The sequence below is a fragment of the Lonchura striata genome, chromosome 32, assembly GCF_050655825.1.
Source record: "Lonchura striata isolate lonStrDom1 chromosome 32, ASM5065582v1, whole genome shotgun sequence".
In the NCBI taxonomy this organism is placed as follows: Eukaryota; Metazoa; Chordata; class Aves; order Passeriformes; family Estrildidae; genus Lonchura; species Lonchura striata.
The window spans coordinates 6,087,292-6,097,792 of record NC_140734.1 but is presented as its reverse complement, the minus strand read 5'-3'; the positions used below and the strand labels follow the sequence as shown (position 1 = coordinate 6,097,792).

The 10,501-nt window shown below is 46.1% G+C and overlaps 1 protein-coding gene across 2 annotated transcripts; it reads left to right on the top strand.

The window, feature by feature from the left end:
* Positions 1-868: 868 nt before the first annotated feature.
* Positions 869-9,639, top strand: TRAPPC1 (trafficking protein particle complex subunit 1). Of its 2 annotated transcripts, XM_085564365.1 has the most exons (6): positions 869-913; positions 2,333-2,410; positions 2,968-3,153; positions 4,538-4,609; positions 6,723-6,860; positions 9,271-9,639. In XM_085564365.1, the coding sequence occupies exons 3-6, from the start codon at positions 3,055-3,057 to the stop codon at positions 9,403-9,405; spliced, it is 444 nt and encodes a 147-aa protein (XP_085420491.1). In that variant the 5' UTR covers positions 869-913; positions 2,333-2,410; positions 2,968-3,054; the 3' UTR covers positions 9,406-9,639. The 2 variants fall into 2 exon arrangements, with proteins under 2 accessions (XP_085420491.1, XP_085420492.1); XM_085564366.1 differs by lacking the exon at positions 2,333-2,410.
* Positions 9,640-10,501: the final 862 nt, after the last annotated feature.

Below are 10,501 nucleotides of genomic sequence, written 5' to 3'. Positions count from 1 at the left end.
GATTTTAAGGGATTTTTTTTTTTATTTCGAGGCTTTTAGGGGATTTTTGGGGATTTTTGGGCGTATTTTGGGGGATTTTTCGATGGATTTTTATGGAATTTTTAGGGATTTGGGGATTTTTGGGGATTTTTTTTTTATTTTGGGAGGATTGTATAGATTTTTGGGAATTTTAGGGGATGTTATTTTGGTTTTTTGGGGCTTTTGATGATTTTTTGGGATTTTTTTTGATTTTGAGGCTTTTTTGGGGATCTTTGGGGTGATTTGGGGGATTTTGGGGGGATTTTGGGGGGATTTTGGTGCTTTTTGGGGTTTTTTTTGCAGATTTTGGGGGGATTTTGATGCTTTTGGGGATCCTTTGGACGAGTTGAGGCAATTTTGGGGGTATTTTGGGGTTTTTTGTGGATTTTTTGGCATTTCTGGGGATATTGAGGCTTTTTGGGGATCTTTGGAGGGATTTGGGGTTTTTTTTTCGGGATTTTTGGGGGATTTTGAGAGATTTGGGCGGATTTGGGGGGATTTTCGGGGGATTTGGGGGGATTTTTTGGGCGGGGTTTTTGTGGATTTTGAGGCTTTTTGGGGTTTTTTTTAGATTTTTGTGGATTTTGTGGATTTTGATGGATTTTTGGGCATTTCTGTGGATTTTGGGACACTTGGGGACCCCCCGGGACCCCAAAACCGCGGCCGAGGCCACGCCCACCGCGCCGGAGCTGTCAATCAAACCCCAGGCGCGTGGCCACGTCCACTTTTTCCTTATATGGAGCGTGTTCCTCTGATTGGCCACGCCCACCGATCGCTGGCCACGCCCACAGCCGGGCGGGGTAGGAGGGCGCCGCCATGTTGGGTTTGGGCGGAAAGCGGAAGTGACGTCACGTAAAGCGGCTGGCCGGGCGGAAGTGAAGGCGGCGGGAAAGCGGTGAGAGAGAACTGGGGGGAACTGGGACAAACTGGGGGGAACTGGGAGGGAACTGGGAGGGAACTGGGACAAACTGGGACAAACTGGGGGGAACTGGGAGGGACTGGGAGGGAACTGGGACAAACTGGGAGGGACTGGGGGGAACTGGGAGGGACTGGGAGGGACTGGGAGGGAACTGGGAGGGACTGGGAGGGACTGGGGGGAACTGGGAGGGACTGGGAGGGAACTGGGATAAACTGGGAGGGACTGGGAGGGACTGGGAGGGAACTGGGAGGGACTGGGAGGGACTGGGAGGGAACTGGGAGGGACTGGGAGGGACTGGGGGGAACTGGGAGGGACTGGGAGGGAACTGGGATAAACTGGGAGGGACTGGGAGGGACTGGGAGGGAACTGGGAGGGACTGGGAGGGACTGGGAGGGAACTGGGAGGGACTGGGAGGGACTGGGGGGAACTGGGAGGGACTGGGAGGGACTGGGAGGGACTGGGAGGGACTGGGGGGAACTGGGAGGGACTGGGAGGGACTGGGACAAACTGGGACAAACTGGGGGGGACTGGGAGCTCTGGTCTATACTGGGAGAGACTGGGACTGGCTTATACTGGGAGCACTGGGACTGGTTTGTACTGGGAGCACTGGGACTGGTTTGTACTGGTTATACTGGGAGCACTGGGACTGGTTATACTGGGAGCACTGGGACTGGTTATACTGGGTTATACTGGGAGCACTGGGACTGGTTTGTACTGGTTATACTGGGAGCACTGGGAGCACTGGGACTGGTTATACTGGGAGCACTGGGAGCACTGGGAGCACTGGGACTGGTTTATACTGGGAGCACTGGGACTGGTTATACTGGGAGCACTGGTTTATACTGGGAGCACTGGTTATACTGGTTTATACTGGGAGCACTGGGACTGGTTATACTGGGAGCACTGGGTTATACTGGTTTATACTGGGAGCACTGGGAGCACTGGGACTGGTTTATACTGGGAGCACTGGGAGCACTGGGACTGGTTATACTGGGAGCACTGGTTTATACTGGGAGCACTGGTTATACTGGTTTATACTGGTCCGTACTGGGAATTCCCATTTCCATACTGGTTTGTGCTGGTTTATACTGGTCCGTACTGGTCCGTACTGGTCTGTACTGGTCTATACTGGTCCATACTGGTCTATACTGGGCGCCCAGGGGGGATTTTTTGGGAATTTGTTGGATTTTTTGGGGAATTTCTTGGGATTTTTGGGATTTTTTCGGGAATTTTTTGGAATTTTTTTCAGGAATTCTGGGGAATTTTTTCCGGGAATTTTTTTGGGGAATTTTTGGGGAATTTTGGGAATTCTTTGGGGCAATTTTGCGCAGTTTTAACACTAAAAAAATCCGATTTTAATCTCATTTTAATCCGATTTTTTCCCTTTTTCCGCAGGAGTTTCTCCCCGCTCCGGGATTTTTTGGCGCCGCTCGTCGGGAATTTTGGATCCTGGAATATTTTGGGGAATTTTTGGTAAATTTGGGATTTTTTTAGGGGAATTTTGGGTTCAAGTTTCAGGATTTAATTCCAATTTTTCCCCATTCCTGGATTTTTTTCGGGATTCTCGTTCAGAATTTGGGATCCCAAAATTTTGGGGGAAATTTTGAGAATTTTTTGGGATTTTTTGGGATTTTTTTTAGGGGGGAATTTTGGGAATTTTTTGGGAATTTTTAACTCTAAAAAAATCCAATTTTAATCCAATTTTTCCCCTTTTTTTTGCAGGAATTTCTCCCCATTCCCAAAATTCTTTGGAATTTTTTGGGATTTTCCTTGGGAATTTTTAATGCCATTTTTTTTTGGGAATTTTTTGGAGAATTTTGAGGAATTTTTGGGGATTTTTGAGAATTTTGGCTTCAAAATTTAGAATTAATCCCAATTTTTCCCCCTTTCCAAATTTTCGGGATCCCGGAATTTTTTTGGAATTTTTTCGGGAATTTTGGGAATTTTAGGGTGGGAATTTTGCTCAATTTTAACTCTAAAAAATCCGATTTAAATCCGATTTTAATCCGATTTTTTCCCTTTTTCCGCAGGAATTTCTCCCCGCTCCGGGATTTTTTTGGCGCCGCTTGTCGGGAATTCCCGATCCCGGATTTTTTTTGGGAATTTTTGGGAATTCCATGACCATCCACAACCTGTACATCTTCGAGCGGGGCGGGCGCTGCCTCTTCTACAGCGAATGGCACCGGCGGCGCGGCCCCGGCATCCCCCAGGAGGAGGTGAAAATTCGGGAATTTTGGGGAATTTCCAGAATTTTGGGAATTTCAGGAAATTTTGGGAATTTTTTGGGAATTTTTGGGGGGGTTTTGGGGGAGATTTGGGCTTTTTTTGGGATTTATTTTGAATTTTTTGCAATTTTCTTTTAATTTTGGGGATTTCTTTTGAATTTTGGGGCATTTGGGGAAATTTTTGGGAATTTTGGGAAATTTTGGGGGATTTTTTGGGAATTTTTGATGGGTTTTTGGGCTTTTTTTGGGATTTATTTTGAATTTTTTTCAAATTTTTAAAAATTTTTGGGGATATTTTTTTGGTTTTTTTTTTAATTTTTGGGGAAATTTGGGAATTTTTTGGGAATTTCAGGAAGTTTTTGGGAATTTTGGGGGATTTGGGGATTTTTTTTAGATTTTTTTTATTTTTTGCAATTTATTTCGGGTTTTTGGGGATTTTTTGGGTGTTTTTGGAACTCATTTTGAATTTGGGGAATTTTTTGGGAATTTTGGAAAATTCTGGGACTTTTGGGGATTTTTTGGGATTTATTTTGATTTTTTTTGGAATTTTTTTGCCATTTATTTCGAATTTTTTCAGATTTTTTCTTTTTAATGTTTGGGATTTTTTTAAATTTTGGGACTTTTTTGAGAATTCTGCAAATTTTTAGGGAATTTTGTGGGTTTTTTGGGGAATTTTTTTGAATTATGGGAATTTTGGGACTTCCTTGGAATTTTTTGGGAATTTTTCGGGGGCTTTTGGGGGGATTTTGGGCTTGTTTTGGATTTATTTTGAATTTTTCAGGATTTTTCGGGGATTTTTTTTGGAATTTTGGGCGATTTTGGGGAAATTTGGGAATCTTTGGGGGCTTGAGGGGGATTTTTTAGGGGAATTTTGGGAATTTTGGGGTATTTTTTTTAAATTGGGGAATTTGGGGAATTTTGGGGTATATTTTGGGAATTTTTGGGAAATTTGGGAATTTTGGGCAAAATTTTGGGGGCTTGAGTGGGATTTTTGGGAATTTTTTTGGGGGGATTTTTGTGGACTTTTTTTTGAGGAATTTTGGGGCATTGTTTTGGGAATTTTTGGGAAATTTGGGAATTTTTGGGGAATTTCTTTAAATTGGGGAAATTTGGGAATTTTGAGTGTTTTTTTGGGAATTTTTGGGAAATCTGGGAATTTTGGGCAAAATTCTGGGGATTTGGGGTTTTTTTCGGGATTTTTTTCGGAAATTTGGGAATTTCGCCGGGTTTGGGGGGATTTTTGGGCGTTTCGGGGAGTTTTTGGGAACTTTTGGGGGGTTTTTGGGAATTTGGGGGTTTTTTGGGAATATTTTGGGGACTATTTTTGGGAAATTTCCCCGAAAATTCCCGAATTATCCCGGATTTGGGCTTGCAGGAGTTCAAGCTGATGTTCGGGATGCTTTTCTCGCTCCGCTCCTTCGTGGCCAAGATGAGCCCCACGGACATGGATCCAAAATCCCCAAAATTCCCCAAAATCCCCCCAAAATCCCCCCAAAATGTCCACCAAAAATCCCCTCAAATGTCCCCAAAATTCCTAAAAATTTTCAAAAAAATTCCCCCCAAATTCCCCCCAAAATGTCCCCAAAATTCCCCCTAAATTGCCCTAAAATTCCCCCCAAATTTCCCCAAAAATTCCCAATAATTCCCTGAAATTTCCCCAGAATCCCCCAAAATTTTCCCCTCAAAATTCCCTAAAATTCCTCATAATTCCCAAAATTCCCCCAAAATCCCTAAAAATTCCCCCAAAATTTGCCAAAATTACAAAAAAATCCCAATTTCCCCAAAATTGCCAAAAAATCCCTAAAATACTCCCAAAATTCCACAAACTTTCCCCAAATTCCCCCAAATTTCCCAAAATTCCCAAAAAATTCCTGAAAAATTCCCCAAAATTCCCCAAAACTTCCCTATAATTCTAAAAATTGTCCAAAAATCCCTAAAATTCCCCAAAATTTCCCCAAATTTCCCCAAAATGCCCAAAAATTCCCCATAATTCCCAAAACTGCAAAGAAATCCCTAATATTCCACAAAAATTCCCTAGATTTCCCCCAAAATCCTCCAAAATTTCCCCCAAAATTCCCTATAATTCCCAAAATTTCCCAAAAATCCCTAAAATTCAAAAAAATTCCCAAAAATTCCCCAAAAATTCCCCAAAGTTCTCCAAAATTCCCCCAAATTTCCCCCAAATTCCCTAAATTAAAAAAAATCCCAAAAATGTCCCCAAAATTACCCTAAAACCCCTAAAATTCCCAAATTTCCCCCAAAGTTCCCCAAAATTCCCCTCAAAATTTCCCCAGAATTCCCAAAATTTCCCCAAAGTCCTTAAAATTCCACCAAAATTCCCCAAAAATTCCCAAAATCCCTGAAATGTTCCCAGAATCCCCCAAAATTCCCAAAAACATTCCCCAAAAATTCCCCAGAATTTCCCCAAAATTCCCAAAAATCCCTCAAAATTCCGGGGGAATCCCAAAGAAAACGGGGGAGGGGCGGTGCCAGGGGAGGATTTGGGGAAATTTGGGGGAAATTTGGGGATTTTCAGGGATTTTGGGGATTTTTGGGAATTTTGGAATTTTGGAGATTTGGGGATTTTGGGATTTGGGGGAAATCTGGGGAATTTTGTGGATTTCGGGGATTTGGGGACTGGGAATTTTGGGAAATTTGGGAATTTTTGGGGATTTGGGAATTTTGGAGATTTTGGAAATTTGGGGAATTTCGAAAATTTTGGTGATTTGGGAATTTCGGGGATTTTAGGAACTTGGGAATTTGGGGAATTTTGGGGATTTTGGGATTTGGGAATTTGGGAATTTTGGGGGAGTTTGGAGGGGATTTGGGAGGATTTTGGGGGGGATTTTGAGTGGATTTGGGGGAGTTTGGAGAATTTGGGGGATTTTGGGGGAATTTGGGAATTTGTGGCATTTTTTGGGAATTGGGGAATTTGGGGACGATTTCAGGCAAATTTGGGGCAGATTTTGGTGCCTGGGGAGATGCTGAGATTTGGGGCAATTCCTGGGGATTTGGAAATTCGGGAATTTTGGGAATTCAGGAATTTTGGGGGAATTTGGAGGGGATTTGGGGACAATTTCAGGCAAATTTGGGCCGATTTGGGGCAGTTTTGGGCCGATTTTCACGCGGATTTTGGGCTCGGGGCTGGCTCCAGCTGCCAGAGAGGGGTTGGAAATTTGGGGGAATTTTGGGGAATTTGGGAATTTTGGAAATTTGGGGAAATTTTGGGGAAAATTTTGGGGCAGTTTGGAGGGAATTTTGGGCCGATTCAGGGCAGTTTTGGGCCGATTTTCACGCGGATTTTGGGCTCGGGGCTGGCGGCGGCCACCGGGGGGAGGTTGGAAATTGGGGGAATTTTGGGAATTTCGGGGATTTGGGAATTTTGGGGTAAATTTTGGGGAATTTTGTGGCAGTTTGGAGGGGATTTTGGGTCGATTTGGGGCAGTTTTGGGCCGATTTTGGTGCAGATTTCGGGCTCGGGGCTGGCGGCGGCCGCCGGGGGGGGTTCGGAAATTGGGGGAATTTTGGGAATTTTGGGAATTTCCTTAGCGCGGCGCAGGCGGGACGGGTTCCTGGCCTTCCACACCAGCAAGTACCGGCTGCACTACCTGGAGACGCCGTCGGGGCTGCGCCTGGTGCTCAACACCGACCCCGGCGTGGCCAGCGCCCGCGAGGCGCTGCAGCACATCTACGGCAACGTGAGCCCCGCAATTCCCAAAAAATTCCTAAATTCCGGGCCTGAAACCCCAAAATCCCCAAAATTCCCGCAGCGAAATCCCAAAATCCCCAAATTCCCGCACCGAAATCCCCAAATTCCAGTCCTGAAACCCCAAAATCCCCAAATTCCGGCACCGAAATCCCGAAATTCCGGGCCTGAAACCCAAAATCCCGAAATTCCAGCACCAAAATCCTGAAATTCCGGGCCTGAAACCCAAAATCCCCAAATTCCCGCAGCGAAATCCCAAAATCCCCAAATTCCAGCACCGAAATACCAAAATCCCCAAATTCCCGCACCGAAATCCCCAAATTCCAGTCCTGAAACCCCAAAATCCCCAAATTCCGGCACCGAAATCCCGAAATTCCGGCACCGAAATCCCAAAATCCCGAAATTCCGGCACCGAAATCCCAAAATCCCCAAATTCCGGCACTGAAATACCCAAATCCCCAAATTCCGGCCCTAAAATCCTGTCATTCTGGTCCTAAAATCGCGAAATTCCAAAATTCCGGCACCAAAATCCTGAAATTCCGAAGTCCCGAAATCCCAAATCCCGACTTTCCCAAATCCCAGCCCTGAATCCCGAAATACCGAAATCACAGCACTGCAATCCTGAAATTCCGGCCCTAAAATCTCAAAATCCCGAAATTCCGGCATTGAAATCCCAAAATCCCAAAATCCCGAAATTCCAGCTTCACAATCCCAAAATTCCAACGCCCAAACCCAAAATTCTGCACCCAAATCCAGAAATTCTGGCACCAAAATCCTGAAATTCCAGCCTCGAAATTCCAGCCCTAAAATTCTGAAATTCTGGTCCTAAAATCCCCAAATCCCAGTCCCGAAATCCCCAAATTCCTGCCCCGAATCCCGAAATTCCAATCCTGAAATCCCCAAAATCCCAGCACCAAAATCCTGAAATCCCGGCACCGAAATCCCCAAATCCTGGCCCTGAATCCCAAAATTCCGGTCCTGAAATCCCAGATCCCAAAATCCCCAAATTCCAACCCCGAATCCCGAAATTCTGGCACCCAAATTCCCAAATCCTGGCTCCGAAATCCCCAAATTCCGGCCCCAAAATCCTGAAAATTCTGCCCCAAAATCCCCAAATCTCAGCACCAAAATCCCAAAATCCCGGCTCTGAAATCCTGAAATTCTGGCACCAAAATCTGAAATCCCAGTCCCAAAATCCAGAAATTCCGGCACCGAAATCCCCAAATCCCGACATTCCTCGAATTCCTGGCACAAATCCCAAAATTCCCGAAATTCCCACCCTGAATCCCAAAATTCCAGTCCCGAAATCCCCAAATTCCAGTACCGAAATTCCGGCACCCAAATCCTGAAATTCTGGTACCGAAATCCCGAAATTCCGGCACCAAAATCCTGAAATTCCAGTCCCAAAATCCCAAAATCCTGGCACCAAAATACCAAATCCCAACATTCCCCCAATTCCGTCCCAAATCCTGAAATTCCGCTCCTGAAATCCCCAAATCCCGGCACGAAAATCCTGAAATTCCCGTCCCAAAATCCCGAAATTCTGACACCCAAATCCCCAAATTCTGGTACCGAAATCCCAAAATTCCAGCACCAAAATCCTGAAATTCTGGCACCGAAATCCCCAAATCCTGACATTCCCCAAATCCCAAAATTCCAGCACCAAAATCCTAAAATTCCGATCCCAAAATCCCGCCACCAAAATCCTGAAATCCCGGCCTCGAAATCCCAAAATCCCAGCTGTAAAATCCCGAAATTCCGGTCCCAAAATCCCCAAATTCCAGCACCAAAATCCCGAAATTCCAGTCCCAAAATCCTGAAAATCCAGCACCAAATTCCTGGCACCGAAATCTCCAAATCCCAAAATCCCAGCCCCAAAATCCCCAAATTCCGGCCCTAAAATCCTGAAATTCCGGTCCTAAAATCGCGAAATCCCAGCTCCAAAATCCCAAAATTCTGCACCGAAATCCAGGTCCTAAAATCCCAAAATCCCAGCTTCAAATCCTGAAATCCCAAATTCCCAAAATTCTGGCCCTAAATCCTGAAGTTCCGGTCCCAAAATCCCCAAATCCCGGCCTGAAAATCCTGAAATTCCAGTCCTGAAATCCCAACCCCAAAATCCCAAAATAATGGGATTTTCCCCAGAAAAATGTTTTTTTTTTTTTCCCCAAATAATGGGATTTTCATGGAGTTTTTTCCCCCTAAAAATGGGATTATTTTCCCCAAATAATGGGATTTTCCCCAAAATACTGGGGTTTTTTTTGCCAAAATAATTGGATTTTCATAGGGTTTTTTCCCTAAAAAATTGGATTTTTTTTCCCCAAATAGTGGGATTTTCACGGGTTTTTCCCCAAACCCGGGGATTTTGCCCCAAAAATGGATTTTTTTCTGTTTTTTTGCAGCTGTTTGTGGAGCTGGTGGTGAAGAACCCGCTGTGCCCGCCGCGGGCGCCGGTGCAGAGCGTCCTGTTCCGGCAGCGCCTCGACGCCTTCGTGCGCAGCCTGCCCTACTTCGGGCCCCGCAGCGCCCCGAACTGACCCAAAATCCCGGAATCTGAGCCCAGAATCGGGATCGGCGACCCAAAAAACCCAAAATCCAAAATCTGAGCCCAAAATCGGGATCGGCGACCCAAAAAACCCAAAATCCAAAATCTGAGCCCGAAATCGGGATCGGCGACCCAAAAAACCCAAAATCCCGGAATCTGAGCCCAAAATCGGGATCGGTGACCCAAAAAACCCAAAAATCCAATAAATAACTCCAAAATCCCAGAACCTGAGCCCGAAATGGGGATCGGTGACCCAAAAACCCAAAATCCCGGAATCTCAGCCCAAAATCGGGATCGGCGACCCAAAAAACCCAAAATCCCAAAATCTGAGCCCAAAATCGGGATCGGCGCCCCCAGAAACCCAAAATCCCGAAATCTGAGCCCGAAATCGGGATCAGCGACCCAAAAAACCCAAAATCCCGGAATCTGAGCCCAAAATGGGGATCGGCGACCCCAGAAACCCAAAATCCAATAAATAACTCCAAAATCCCAAAAACTGACCCCAAAATTGGGATCGGCGACCCCAAAAACCCAAAATCCGAAATCTGAGCCCGAAATCGGGATCGGTGACCCAAAAATCCAATAAATGACTCCAAAATCCCAAAAACTGAACCCAAAATTGAGATCGGTGACCCCAAAAACCCAAAATCCCGAAATCTGAGCCCAAAACGGGGATCGGCGCCCCCAAAACCCCAAACCCAATGACGTCATGGTGGGCGGGGCCAGCAGGAAATGGATGGCGTCGTGGTGGGCGGGGCCATGCAAATGAGAGTGACGTCATGGTGGGCGTGGCCGGGGAACCGGGGACTGTGACGTCATGGTGGGCGTGGCCTGGGAACCGGGGACTGTGACGTCATGGTGGGCGGGGCTAGCGGGAACTCGGGGGTGACGCCATGGTGGGCGGGGCCTCTGGGGGACACTGATGACGTCATTGGGGGATATTTTGGGGAGATTCGGGGACTTTTTGACACTTTTGGGGGCACACGGAGGTCATGGAGGGGTCACCCAGGGGTCAGGGGTCACAGGTCTGCAAGTGGGCGGAGCCAGCTCGGTGTGGGCGGGTCTTAAAATGGGCGTGGCCAAAATGG

Excerpts from the sequence above, each read along its gene's own strand:
- TRAPPC1 (XM_085564366.1), top strand. The coding sequence starts at position 3,055 with ATGACCATCCACAACCTGTACATCTTCGAGCGGGGCGGGCGCTGCCTC. Across the intron at positions 3,154-4,537 it reads CCGGCATCCCCCAGGAGGAG|GAGTTCAAGCTGATGTTCGG; the intron begins GTGAAAATTCGG and ends TTGGGCTTGCAG. Across the intron at positions 4,610-6,722 it reads AGATGAGCCCCACGGACATG|CGGGACGGGTTCCTGGCCTT; the intron begins GATCCAAAATCC and ends GCGCGGCGCAGG.